Source organism: Pinus tabuliformis, chromosome 3_2, assembly GCF_031772625.1.
Source record: "Pinus tabuliformis cultivar Carrire ecotype Pingquan chromosome 3_2, CPIR1, whole genome shotgun sequence".
Taxonomy (NCBI): domain Eukaryota; kingdom Viridiplantae; phylum Streptophyta; class Pinopsida; order Pinales; family Pinaceae; genus Pinus; species Pinus tabuliformis.
In genome coordinates, this window is record NC_142302.1 from 701,724,843 (window position 1) to 701,738,984 (window position 14,142).

At 40.6% G+C, this 14,142-nt stretch overlaps 1 protein-coding gene across 1 annotated transcript; it reads left to right on the top strand.

The window, feature by feature from the left end:
- Positions 1-6,328: 6,328 nt before the first annotated feature.
- On the top strand, positions 6,329-10,591 carry LOC149182561 (uncharacterized). The gene is made up of 2 exons (XM_089414597.1): positions 6,329-7,045; positions 7,415-10,591. Exons 1-2 carry the CDS (start codon positions 6,329-6,331, stop codon positions 10,589-10,591), a joined length of 3,894 nt encoding a protein of 1,297 aa, XP_089270723.1.
- Positions 10,592-14,142: the final 3,551 nt, after the last annotated feature.

A 14,142-nucleotide genomic window follows, 5' to 3' on the forward strand; every position in this document is an offset into this window, starting at 1 on the left:
TTCATTTTCCTTTAGTTTAGGCACTATGGTGGCTTGGAAATATCACATAGAACATAAATTGAAATAGAAGACTGACATTTAGACTACATTTGATCATTAAGGGAGACACCGTAATGTATAAATATCACTTGGTTATAAGATTCCATACGTCTGACTTTTTATATAGATGGGTACATTCACTTTAATTTGAATTAAATCAAAAGGATAAGAAAACAAAAATCCCTGAAGTATCGATAGATTTTCAGTTGTGAGTTGTTCAAAATGCAATCTGTATTCTATCCCCATTGCTAATCATTATAATTCTCTTTAATCAGTTTACCAAAAAGCTATTAATTTCATCAAAGATTTGGTAACAAACTTGCGGCCTTGGAACGGATTTCCAGTCGCTTCATTGCACATTTGAATGTGTGAGATGACGAGGTGGTCTCCTTTAGTTCATGCTTCTTTCTTGGTATAAGCCTTCTTTTACCAGGAAGATCTCCCATCTTCACAGGGAAAATGAAAAATGCTCAGGATTTAGGTTAGGGACAAGAATCATATGTGATTAACTTTTCTAATGTTTTCAGAACAAACACAATATGTGATTCAGCCCTTTCTTTCATTCTAATTTCAAAAAAAAAATGTTACGATTTTTTTTTAGAATTCCAGCGTTGATACCACACTAAGGGCCTATGTTCCAACAACGTTAGGGAGATGTCAACGGAGGAACCATTGTACCTCTGCCTTGCCACACCTCGACAGGAGCCTAGAGGAAATTAAGCACTCGGTATAGACCTGTGAGGTAAATCAGTGAGGCAGCCATGGATTGTTGAATCTTAATCCTACCCCTGCCCCTAGATCAATATTATTCGTAGATACTATATTTTCCATGGCTTTTTTTGCCACTATTCTATCTAACAAACAATACATTGCAATAGTTATAGTCAATGAGGTATATTACAAGAGTTATTGTGAATGAAAATACAAGTTACAGAGAGCAAGAAACACTCTGATAAAAATAATACACCATGAAGGTGGCTCACCAAACGCATTCCATCGAACTAGTCATTATGTTATTTTATACAGAGAAAATCGATCTTAATACACCAAATGAAAGGAGAACCTAGCCAAGCTCGAAGATGAAAGATGCATTTGCAGATCATTCAAAAACTACTTCACAAATGTTAAAACAAATATTCAAGGCTTTATTTTCAGCTTTATCACATGGTATGAGGAGTAGAAACAATTTAGAAAAAATAAAATGATTCAACCACCATATATTAGAAGTTGACACCATAATTTAAGCAACATTACTGATAATCCCCTTCACTACCCAAAGAAACTTCCTACGCTTGCCCTCGTCATGCATTAATAAGTTCCTTTCGACGTGGCGCAACGTGTTTGACATCTAAAGAATGGAAGAAGAGACTTAACTTTGACATCTAAATACTGTTGTTGAACCTTAGCATTACAGGTCCTCCAAAAAGAATTTATAATTGTTCGCAGACCATAAAGGTTGCATGCACAAAGCAGAGTAAATACCATACTTAATTGAAGAGATTAATGGAATAAAAGCTTATACCAATGACTAAAATTGTGTCACGGGCTACCAAGGAAAGATAACCAAAAAAATCTCGAAAGATAATCTAGAATTACTAATTTCCACAAAGAGACAGCGCACGAGTTTCAATCAAGGAGCATTGGCATTCACAATCCACATCAACTCATACCTAAGCTGCCATATAGGACAATAGCCTTCATTCCACTGCTTCATGGACTTAAAATTTCTTGGGCTAGAAAGTCACTTGATTCTAATTATTTTCTATAAATACCAACCATGACGATTGAGACGATGATAATACTGGAAAACTCCAGACTCGAACTCCAACAATTATTGGGTTTAGGGCCTGATAAAACTGGACATCGACAACTTGATTACGTTTTGATAGTTCACAACTATGGGCAGGGAATATTTTTGGACGGTGGATAATTCCTATGGAATACGACATCTAACTAATCATAATTTGTCAAATATTGATAGAATTTCTTGATTGGTCATTGTTATGTATAAAGTCATATAACATTATTTTTTATCGGTTACTTTTTGAGGGGTTCACTCATTAAATCCAAGAACACACAACTGATCCACCCACAAACCACGACCACGACTATCATAGGCATGTCTTATGGTGTGATTGATACAGACATATCGAGAGTTTGTTTACAGAAAAATCTGCCTTTGGTGACATGACTGATCATCACAATTTGTGGGAGAAATTCAAGTCTGAAATAGTTGGCATACCCACCTAAGTGTGGATGCATGTGATGGGACGCTATCAAGCCACAATTAAAAAATATACTAGAGTCGTTTTGCTATTGATAGAGCTTATAATTTTACCCAAAACCACCTTGACCAAAAACAAAGAAGGGTTTTCAGTGATAAAAAGATGCAACAACAGAGAGAAAAAGTCACAGATGGTTTGGAGAGAAAAAGTCACAGATGGTTTGGAGATGGGTTGGTCAAGAATCTCAACGTACGGACCTCCCACAGCATGCCCAGGTTGATCATTGCATATATCTCATACCAATTTTGGCAACGTCTTTACAATTGGGAAACTTTAAATTAATTTAATCTCTTATTTTATTAGGATTCTAATTCCTTGAATTGACTCAAAAGCTTGATTTTTTTATTATAAAATACCATTTTCCTTAATCGAGATTGATTTTGTGAATCTGATAATTTTGGGAATGAATATTTTTTTATTATAAAATACCATTTTCCTTAATCGAGATTGATTTTGTGAATCTGATAATTTTGGGAATGAATATTTTATTTTATAAAAGAAATATAAATTGCCCCATTCAATAAATGTGGCAGTTTATAAATTTTATGATTTTGGAAAATATTTTTTCTCAAATCCTTATCTTTTTAGATTTAGCATCCTCAACGATTTTTAAATCCACCATTAACATAACTTTCCAAAATTTCATATATGTTTCCGTTAACAAAAAAATATTATATATAATTTTTCAACGAAAGATCCAAAGCCTTTTTAGTTACTCTATTATCAACCAAAAGAAAAATAATTACTTTTGTTGCCCATCCCATTTTCGAATCCAATATCCGTGTGGAGTATGAGAGACACCCTCATTCCATTTACCAACATATGAAATTTACTATATTGTAACATATACATGGAAAAAAAATAGATTAGTATGGACCTTTCATATTTATTTTGTATTTTAACTGCAATTAAATCTTTGTTTAATTGAGTTTGCTTGAAAATAATTCAGTATAGGTATGTAAACTAATAAATAATAACTTATAAAACTGATTCTACCCTTCTATTTTCAATATTGACTAGTCCACATCATGACTATTCCTATATATATATATATATATATATAGGGTAGAACCACTTACGCCTTCATAGGTTTGGAGTTGCTTTTCTCAAGCTCATCATCAAGATCATGGTTGGGGTCAAGAGACTTCTTAAAGGAGTGCTTGCTTTTGTTTATGCTTGGTTTGAAATCAAGTTACATGGTCAACCAGCCCAAGGCTATTTCCGCCATAATGAATACGAAAGAAGGAACTGCACAACCAACCTCGATCTATTGTCATAATTCATCACGAAACAACATCGTACTCATTTAGGGTTTAATTATATGGTTGTGCAACAATGCACTTATAACCATCGCTTCAATCTGCTCAACATAATAAAACTCTTGTTATGAATTTATAATTGATGGTTGGGTTTCATATCTGAATTAATACTTTGATGATTGGGTCACTTGTGTGCTTATTCTATAACATATTGGCGTTAATTTCTTCCCTAATAACTAGTTGAGGGAATTTTTTCCCTTTTGAATTAAGTCGTGGAATTTCTTGGTCCAAACTTGGAAAATTAACCACCACCACCCAACCTAGAACTAACTTCTTCCAGTTCACCCCTGAACCAAGAGTTATCTCCCATTGATCAATTGCTCCTTGTTGATATCTTCAATTGGCATTTAATTCCCTCTTTCATGATATGGTTTCCTTTAGCGACATCTTGCTTTTGTTGATCTTTTTATCCACTTCCCTAGGCTTTTCCCATAAAATCTCACCTTTCTCTCCCGCAAGGCTTTTATGTTTTTCCTAAACTTAACATATTTCTCCAGCTAGGCAACTTAATGGATATTTATCTCTCATCCATTAAGCTTATCTAGAATTTTATCTAGAATTCTTATGATGAAAGAATTATCCATTCCCATTCAGTAATAAGATTTCATTTAGAAAGAATCTCATCTCTAGGAGTCTCATTTTCCAAGCATTTAAATTATCTTTACTTATTTGGTAATAAAGTATTTACTCCCATTTTTACCCCTTAGACCTAACTTTTCTGTTATAACTTAGTCTAGCTTTGGTCCGGCATGATAGCAACGGAGGGGTATTACACCAAAGTAACCATGAAAACCGGGGTAAACATGAGGAGAGATGCTACTACAAGCATATTTGACCTCCTATGTCACCTTAAGGAAGTGGAATCGATGGGAGGATGTTAGAGAATTACGAGGACGCACTGCGGCTAGGGTTCTGACAGAAATCTGAGCCATAGAAGCCGAGCTCGGCTCTGCAGACTAAGAAGGTCTGACAACCAGCACCAGCAAAAAACTTCTGAACGTAGCAGACGCTCATGGAAATACCCCAGGGGGGGGGCCCAACGCCCTCCCCTCAGGCAACAGACGCACCGCCACAACATCCTGGATCCATCGTATTTGGATCGATAAGCGCGGATAAGGAAGCAGAATCGGCAATGCAACAGAACAGGAAAAAAGACAAAACTGTACCCAATGACAAGAAGGCTGAAAACCCAGAAGGAGGAGACAAGACAGAGAATCAAACCAAGGTTACTTCAAAAACCTGCAGGCCAATAGCAGAGGAAAGACCCAAGATAGAACTGCCCAGTCAGAAGATCAATGAGAGAATACAGTACATGACAGATCATGCTCTCATAGGAAAGTTCATAGGAATGTGGCCAACCGAAAAAGCGCTGCATGGATGGATCTCGGCAAAGTGGAAACCCAAGGGAGACATCACGCTGCAGCTAGGACCGAAGGGCTTTTTTACTGTTATCTTCTATTGCTTAGAAGATAAGTTCAGAATTCTAACCCAAGGCCCTTATTTCTTTAACTCAGCGGGCTTGTACCTGAGAGAATGGATTGCAAGATTCAATCCGGACAAGGAAGACCTCACCTGGGCCCCTGTCTGGATCAGAATGTACTCACTACCAGAAGAATACTGGGATGAAGGAATACTCAAGGATATTGGAAGCGGATTGGGGGAATACATCAAAGTGGCCGAAGAAACCAAGCAACGAAGATACACTTCTTACGCCCGAATATGCGTCTTCATGCGCCTAGACAAAGCGCTCCCTGATTCGGTAAGTCTTTCTCATGACGATTATGAATGGATTCAACCATTAGATTATGAACATGTACCATTTAGATGCCGCAAATGCCATGCTCACGGGCATCTTTTCAGGGATTGCCCGCTAAATATATCTGCCCCTGCATCCAAACCCTTAGATCCTTCTGATAAATCAGCGCAGGATGGATTTACCAAAGTCACTGCCCGAAAACGAGCCTACAAAAAACCTGCTCCTGGGAAAAAACCGCAGCAAAACCCTGGATCCGCTCCTTCCACGAGTAACAGCTATCAAATACTGGCCAATATTCCTGAGGAAATCCCCTCAAGCTCAAAGCCAGATGCGACTCAGCATTCCATCCCCATCAACTCCAATCCATCTAGCTCATCCCAGGCTTTACTAAACCCACCGGACAAAATGGCTCACCCTTTCGGGAATCAAAAAGACAGCTCCGGAACAGAGAATGAAATGGAAGTAGACAGAACTTTGAATCAGATCATCCTCCTAGCAGAAACATCTGCAGAGAAAAGTCATCCGCAAATTATGGATGAAGATACTGAAAATTTTGACATGGAAGGATTGGACCTGCTGGAGCTCGAGCAAGCATGCAAAAAGAAAAACTACGATCAAATTCCAGAGATGCAACTCAAAAAACTGGAAATAGTACTATCGAAGGTATATCAACAGAAACAATTAGGAATCCAACCAAGTAGCACTTGGGATGGGAGCCTCCCTCCAAGAGACTTCAAAAAGAGAGGGAGAAGAACGGATCTCCAGAGAACAATAGAAGTAGGAAAAATCCTGGTGGACTCGGGCAGGTATGCAAAACTGACGAAGTACTACAAACCCTTTAGTACCAGTGAATCATGAAGCTCACCTCATGGAATTTAAGGGGGCTCAATAGCCCAGGGAAACTCAGAACTCTAAAAAACATGATAAAGATGGAGAAACCGCAAATGTGCTTTCTTCAAGAAACTAAATGTAACAACATCACTCTAAGAAGCATCCTCAATAGAGCTTGGCCAGGATGCCAATCAGCAGCAGTCGACGCAGAAGGAGCTTCAGGGGGACTAGCTATAGTCTGGAATCCACAGCTGATTACTCTCCAGAATATTCACGCCTCCCACAACTTTATTCAAGCTACCTTCCACTTCATAGGAACTAACATTCACGGCAACCTCACCAATGTTTATTTCCCTCAGGAGGCTGGAAACAAAATAGCACTGCTCAATACAATAGAGACGCTTAGCTTAAGCAGAACGCATCCGCTATGGATCATCGGAGGGGATTTTAATATGATCACCAAGCTGGAGGAAAAACAGGGAGGACGAATCAGGTTGGACCAGGAAAATGTCCTCTTCAAAAATTTCATTCAAAACAACGCTCTCATCGACTTACAATACTGCAATGGCACACATACATGGAGCAATCGCAGAGCCGGAAAGTATCAAATTGCCTCCAAGTTAGATAGATTCCTCATAACCGAAAATTCGATTCATATGGGAGGAGATATTGCAACTGCGATACTCCCTTACTCTGGATCGGACCACTGGCCTATATCCCTCCAATGGCAACGGCCTGGCAACACAAACAAGCGACCATTCCGTTTTGAGGAGTGTTGGCTCACACATCCTGCTTTCAAGGACTTCGTCAAATCAGTATGGAGAAACTACCACCCTCCGGTCGGATCTAAAATGTTCCAATTTCAACAGAAACTCAAACATCTAAAAATTCAAATCAAGAAATGGAACCAAGAGATATTTGGCAACATCCAAAAGGAGCAACAATCACTCAATAAGGAAATGGCAGAGCTTCAGCAACACATCATAGATAAGGGACACACCAATTGGACCTTAGAACAGGAACAACGAATAAATACTCAACTGGAGGAGCGAAGAAAGCAAGAGGAAATTCAATGGAGACAAAAATCCAGAATAAGATGGTTAAAAGAGGGGGAAAGAAATACCAAATTCTTCCATCGAACTACTGTCCAAAGACGAATGCATAACAATATAACCTTCATTCAGAAACAAGAAGGGACTAGAGTGGAAAAGCATGAAGAAATTGAGGAGGAACTTCTTCAACATTTCAAACAGGTGCTGAGTGAGCCTAAGATAAACAGAAATCCTGCCATTGAAAAAATTACACAACAGATTCCAAAAATAATCACTGAGGAACATAATAAGCTCCTCCTTCGCCCCATTCTTTTTCAGGAGGTCGACACAGCTATGCACCAGCTCAAAGAAGGAAAGGCACCAGGGCCAGACGGATTCTCAACTACCTTCTATCACAAATTCTGGGAGATAATAAAAGATGAGGTATGGCAAGTGGTGGAGGAATCCCGAGCAATGCATTGGATTCTTCCGGCCCTCAACGCAACATTCATAGCGCTAATCCCAAAGGAAGAGATATCTAATACTCCGAACAAATTCCGTCCGATAGCGCTATGTAATGTTATATACAAAATTATCTCCAAAGTTGTTGCAAACAGGCTAAAACCGCTCCTGCCTCTACTAATATCACCGGAACAGTCAGGCTACGTAGAAGGAAGGCAGATCCTCGATGGAATCATCCTCACGCATGAAGTAATACACACCCTCAAGAATCACAAACAGGCAGGTATGCTACTGAAGCTTGATCTCTCAAAAGCATTTGATAAACTAAGTTGGACTTACATGGGAAAAATGTTAACTGCTTTTGGGTTCTCCTCCATGTGGGTGAGGTGGATAATGAGTCTTATTTCCTCCTCCTTTTTCTCCATTCTTGTCAATGGCTTTCCCTCCAAACCCTTCAGTCCTACTAGAGGAATTAGGCAGGGCGATCCTCTGTCCCCTTTCTTATTTGTCCTAATGGCTGAAGGGCTAGGAAGGCTTATCAAATCTGCTCTTGATACTCATCAGCTTAAAGGTCTATCCATCCATGGTACACCAGCTATATCCCACCAGCAATTTGTAGATGACAATATGCTGTTTGGATATCCGTCAGTTCAGGAAGCCTCCCGTTTCAAATCTCTTCTCAATGACTTTTCTGAAGCCTCTGGCACAAGTGTTAACAACGCAAAATCTCAAATCTTTTTCTTTCACACAGCTCCGGTGGTGCAGCGAGCAATAGCACGCATTCTTGGATTCCCCATAGATTCTCTTCCCTCAAAATATCTCGGAGCCCCTCTTATAGCCTCTGCCTTAAAACACTCCTCCTGGCGCTCCTTAATTGAGAGGCTGGACTCACGTCTAAATTTGTGGACGCATCGATCTCTCAACACTGCTAGCAGGGTGGTGCTTATAACAGCTGTGCTTCAGGCAATGCCGCTATACTTGTTCTCAATTCTTGCAGCGCCAAAATGGGTAATAAAAATAATAAAGGATCTACAACGCAACTTCTTATGGGGAAGCACAGCCACCAATCGTAAATGGGCACTGATAAACTGGACAACGGTTTGCACGCCTAAAGATAAAGGGGGCATCGGACTAAGGGATCCAACTCAAAGTAATGCAATAATGGGGGCCAAACTCTGGTGGCAATGGCTCTCCAACAGTGACAAGCCGTGGGCCAAAATCTGGACAGCTAAATACGCAAATCACAGACCTCAACAGGAGCTTATAAGACTTATTCCCAACGCAAAAGGTTCCCTCATCTGGACTGCAGCCAAACAACATTACAAGTTGATACAAGACCACAGTTTTTGGGAAATAAGAAACGGTGAAACAGCTCGCTTTTGGACTGATGCCTGGAATCAAATGCCAAAGCTCAGTAACTCTCTTCACCCCCTACCATCCAACATAAGGGAGGAACACCTGCAGCAAACAGTTCGACAGCACTGGAATCAGGAGAGTCAGCAAGGATACAGGCAATGGATTCAAAGCGAAAGGATACTAAGAAACACAGATTGCCTTCTCAAAGAGAATCTGGAAAGGGAGCTCCAAAAAAGAAGCATAAGACGTTCAGAAGACAAAGATATTCTAAGATGGGGTTATAGGCCAAAAGGTACCTTTACAACTTCAGAAGCTTACAATATAATTAACTCCAATCCATCTCCCAAGGATGAACTTTGGGGAAAAATCTGGGATCCAGGCTTATGGCCAAAAGTTTCTCTCTTTCTCTGGATTACTGGACATAAAAAAATCCTAACATGGGATAGGCTAAGAAAAAGAAACTATCACGGTCCATCAATATGTGTCAATTGTAAGGCCCAGGAGGAAACCCTGCAGCACTTGTTTGACTCCTGTACTCTAGCCAATCAACTATGGGAGAAGATAAGCTTCAGATGTCAGAGAAGAGGTCGAGTACCTGAGGATATCATAAACACTCTTCGCCTATGGAATAAGAACCCTTACAAAAGCGGTATTCTCAATCATATCTGGAAAATAATACCAGGTTTGGTAGTTTGGGGAATCTGGAAAGAAAGGAACAAACGAATCTTCAAAGATCAAAGCTCTCCCTTAGAGCACATATGGAGCAGATTTTGTTCAAACATAAAAGAAACTTTACTGCTACAAACCTGGACAAAGGAGGACCTTCCTACACTCGACAACGAGAGAGCCATCCTGGAAAACTGGAACATTCAATTCCCTAGCGCAGCACTCAGCAATGCCCCACGAAACGTCAATTCAAACAAAGTTTCTTGGATTGCTCCACCAGAGAACACATTCAAGCTAAACTTTGATGGTGCCTCAAAGGGCAACCCGGGAAAGGCAGGTTTTGGGGGAATATTCAGGAATCATACAGGAGAGCCCAAACTGATTTACTTTGGAAACATTGGATGGGATACCAATAACTCAGCGGAAATGGAAGGCTTATGGCAAGGACTCCTTTTAGCAAGAACACACAACTATCTTCCTCTGGAAGTAGAAGGAGACTCTCAGATCCTCATCAAAATGGTCAAACAACTCCTTAATGGTTCTCATGCGAGCAAGATAGCGAAGAGTTGGAGATTGGAAGCCAGATTAGAAGCAATTGAACTTGAGCTTCTTAACATCAGAGCAATAATCTTTAATCACGTAAAAAGGGATGGCAACAAAGTAGCCGACATCCTAGCCAATGTGGGGGTTGAAAGCAATCACACCTTACACACAGGACCAATAAACATAATACCAAATAATGAAAAAATACAGGAATGCAATCAACTGGTCCGAGAAGAAGCCACTACCCCGGATGCGGGTGCCAGGGACGCTAACAATGATGGGACTGTCCAGGGACCTGCATGACTGGCACATGGCCAGCATGCGCGCCGGACAGGAACGCAGGTGGTGTAATAAGGACAGGCAGATGAACGTCTGCGCGAAGGTAAATGAGGCAGGACGTTGCGCGGTGAGCATTAAAGAGCAGCCCGTCTCCGCTCGCTTGAAAGGATTCTGGTCTGATATGACTTGGTTGGACAGAGTAATGGAGGGGGAGTCTCGAGGGTTCGGATTTCAGTTAATAAATATCCACAATGCCGACTCGCTGAACCAGAGACAAATTCTGTTTGGTATATCCGGGAGATGGGAGAAAGACTGGCTCTGGGGTTGCTCTGTGGCCGAAGAGGGGTGTCTTTCTGCGTCTGAGGCCAACATCATTTCGTGTGGAAGCATAAAGGGTAAAGCTCCATCAACCGTTGGTGACATTGTTATCGCAGTTAATGTTGCCACAAGATGACGAGACCTCGACAACGTTTATTGAGCTGCAGAGGCTCTAGTCGCGGCAATCCGGCGAGGCCACCTACAGAGACGGAGTCCATTCAGTCTCCAGCGCATCTAAGGGGATCAACACGCCTGCTTATCCCAAGCCAATTCCTGGATTCGAACACTCAGGAATCAGACAATTCCTCGGCTTTTGGCTCAGCAACTTTTTCTTTCAACTGCTCACTCCTGCACCCTCGTATTACGGCCCATTTGTCTGTTCTTTTCACAGAGGAAGCTCAGAACGAGGGCGAGTCTAGTGCTCCTATCCCCCAATCTGAGGAAATCCACAATCTCAGTTTTACTCAGCCTACTTCCGAAACTAATCAGGGGCAGCCCCAGCCAGCCAATGCCATCAATTTCATGCCAGAGGCGTATGCTCAGCCAGATTTGTAGGAACCAGAAGAGGGCTGGTGTAGAATTGTAGAGGAAAAGCTGCCCGAGTAATCCAAGTTCCAGTCCTCCACTTTTTTGAAGGCTCACTGCAACGACGGAATAGCGTACCAATGGTTCGGTCTGCAAATCTTTGGTCAAGTTTTTCTGTACCTATCATAATGTCTATTGTCTGGTCTGTTGTTTGTCTAATGTGTGGCGATAATGCCTGTGTCTGGTCTGTTGTGTGTCTAATGTGTGGCGATAATGACTGTGTCGTGCAATACTCTGTTTCCGGCTACCTGCACCATACTGTTCTCCCCTGCGTGGGATATAAGTTTCATGCTCTCCATTTTAGAAACTGTCATGAACAATCAGCCTTTCTCAAAGGCCTGAAGGATTTCTGCTCGGCAAAGTTGTAACAGTGCTCTTTTTGTACATAATAGATTAATCTTATTTAGCAAAAAAAAAAAGGAAGTGGAATCGATGGAACATCACATACAGTCACCCAACATCATCAATAGACCCCCCAGGAGATAAGTTAGCCACTCAGACAATCTGTCCCTAGGTCCCACTACTTTTCTGCATATCTTAGGCCTTAGTTTCTCTAATGCTATGGGCAAAGGAGAGACCAGCAACCTAAAGTCACTCTCACTTCCCTACCTACCAGTGACTGCGGTCCAGAATTGGCATTTTTGTGTCAGCGACTTTGGGATTTGAGCCACTTTTCTAGCCCAGAATCCTAGCCTTTGCCCAAAACTTGTTGTAACTTTTAGAAATCATTAAAACCAATATAACCATGATGGTCAATCAAAAATTACCCTCAGGACTAGGCCTGAGCATCCCCAACCAGGATTGACATTCTGTCAAACACTTGGCATTAATGCAACCTACAGGTCTAGGATACAAGACAAATCATAAATGACTGAAACAACTTATCAAACATAACCAAAAGGATCACCTCCTTCTCCATTGAACTACTACATCATCAATTAGGTCTTTCATCCATACATTTAATAGTTACAAGTAAATATATGAAATAACCATGACATGACCCAGTCATTCAACCATGCTTATAACCAACAGAAAACCATATAAATATTAGAGATATGACAACCATTAAATCCACATATAAATAAGTGCAAAAGTAATAAAAATTAGTTTTTATTAATCATGGGAAAATCTGACTAGGTTTGAGACTTCCACGTACCACCCAACCATAGACAAGGTTGAACAAAATCTATCTTTCAATCAGTCACCCCCGTGCCATATTGCAAGCATGAATGTGGGATCTCATAGAACAACCAATCCAAGAACAACCAAGGGAATCTATAGGTTAAACCACTTCCACTCTCATCCAACCATGATCACGCCAAAACCAATGCTCCGATCACAACTGAACATAACTTGTAATGCCATTCGGAATCCATCACTATCCTTGAGTAATTTTTCTCCTCCTTGTCTCTCAAGATTTACCGCAATCCAAACCCGAATCACTAGGCCCTAAAACGAGACTACTCCCTCAGGCTTTACCGTGTATCCTGCCAAAACCAGTCAAGGGATTTCTAGGCTTTTGGGAATGAACCTTGAGACCACCTCCACCCTAGATTTTGAAATCCATCCGGCAATTCCAAAGTTCCAAAACTGAAATAAACATCCCAACATACCATGACATCTGGAAAAAGGCTAGGCTAGACTTAAAATCACTGTCATAACCTGGCAAGACCATGCCACCGACAACAAGAGAACCATATGCTAGCATGCAAAGCCATGCATGTCCAAACCAGCTAGGAAATCACACATGAAAAAGGTTACCTACAAGTATTCCTGTTGAAGCTGCTTGATCCTGCTTTCCTTTCCTTGATCCTTTCTTGCTTTTCCTTTCCTTTTCTTTCTTTCCTTTCCTTGCTCCAAACTAGAGTGCTCCAAGAAAACTCTAAGTGACCAAGAGAGTGAGAGAGAGAGAGAATAATGAGAGAGCTCCAAACTTTAACTGAAAAAAGCCATGAACTGATCCTCATAAGCCTTTTTATGCATGAGGCCTCTAATTTCTTCATTTTCCATTATTTTCCTTCAATTTCCTCCTCACATTCAACCTGTGACCTTTTACCTTCCTTTTCTCCTAATTTCCTTTATTTTCATAAATAAACGTGCCAAAAAATGGCTTTTGGAATTTTAATGCCTTTGCCTTAGCATTTGCAAATTTTCCTTAGCCAAGAACATACATCTAATGATTCCCGCTAGGATACCTTTGCCCAAAATTCATCTTGGAATATGTGTCCCTTAACCGTGATTTTATTTTGCCTTTATTAATTTTTATTACATGAACTTTTCACTAGGGTTGTTACAAAACCCTCCCCCTTGGGGAAGACCATCCTCGGCATTAAACCACTCCAAGACCTTAGCAAAACCGCTGAAAATAAAACATATTGCCTCTAGAGCTTTATAAATTAGCTCACTGCAAATGAAGAACCTGCTCAAAAGAAAAACATCACGACAACATGACAATATACCAACCATAATAACATGACACCCATACCGCTTATTAGAGCTTTATAACTTAGCTCATGGCGGTATTTACATCCATATACATATACAAATATCAAAACATCAGCAAAACATATGCCAAACATAAACCAACATCAAGCCAAAACTGCTTTGCCTCAACCAACAAACAATGAAGGATATATGGCCCACATCTGATCCACCATCTCCTATGCAGCTTC

What these genes read in the sequence shown, in the direction of transcription:
- LOC149182561 (XM_089414597.1), top strand. Translation starts at nt 6,329, where the DNA reads ATGGAGAAACCGCAAATGTGCTTTCTTCAAGAAACTAAATGTAACAAC. An exon ending in TCAAGGACTTCGTCAAATCA is followed by an intron (nt 7,046 to 7,414) that starts GTATGGAGAAAC and finishes ACCTTCATTCAG; the next exon opens with AAACAAGAAGGGACTAGAGT.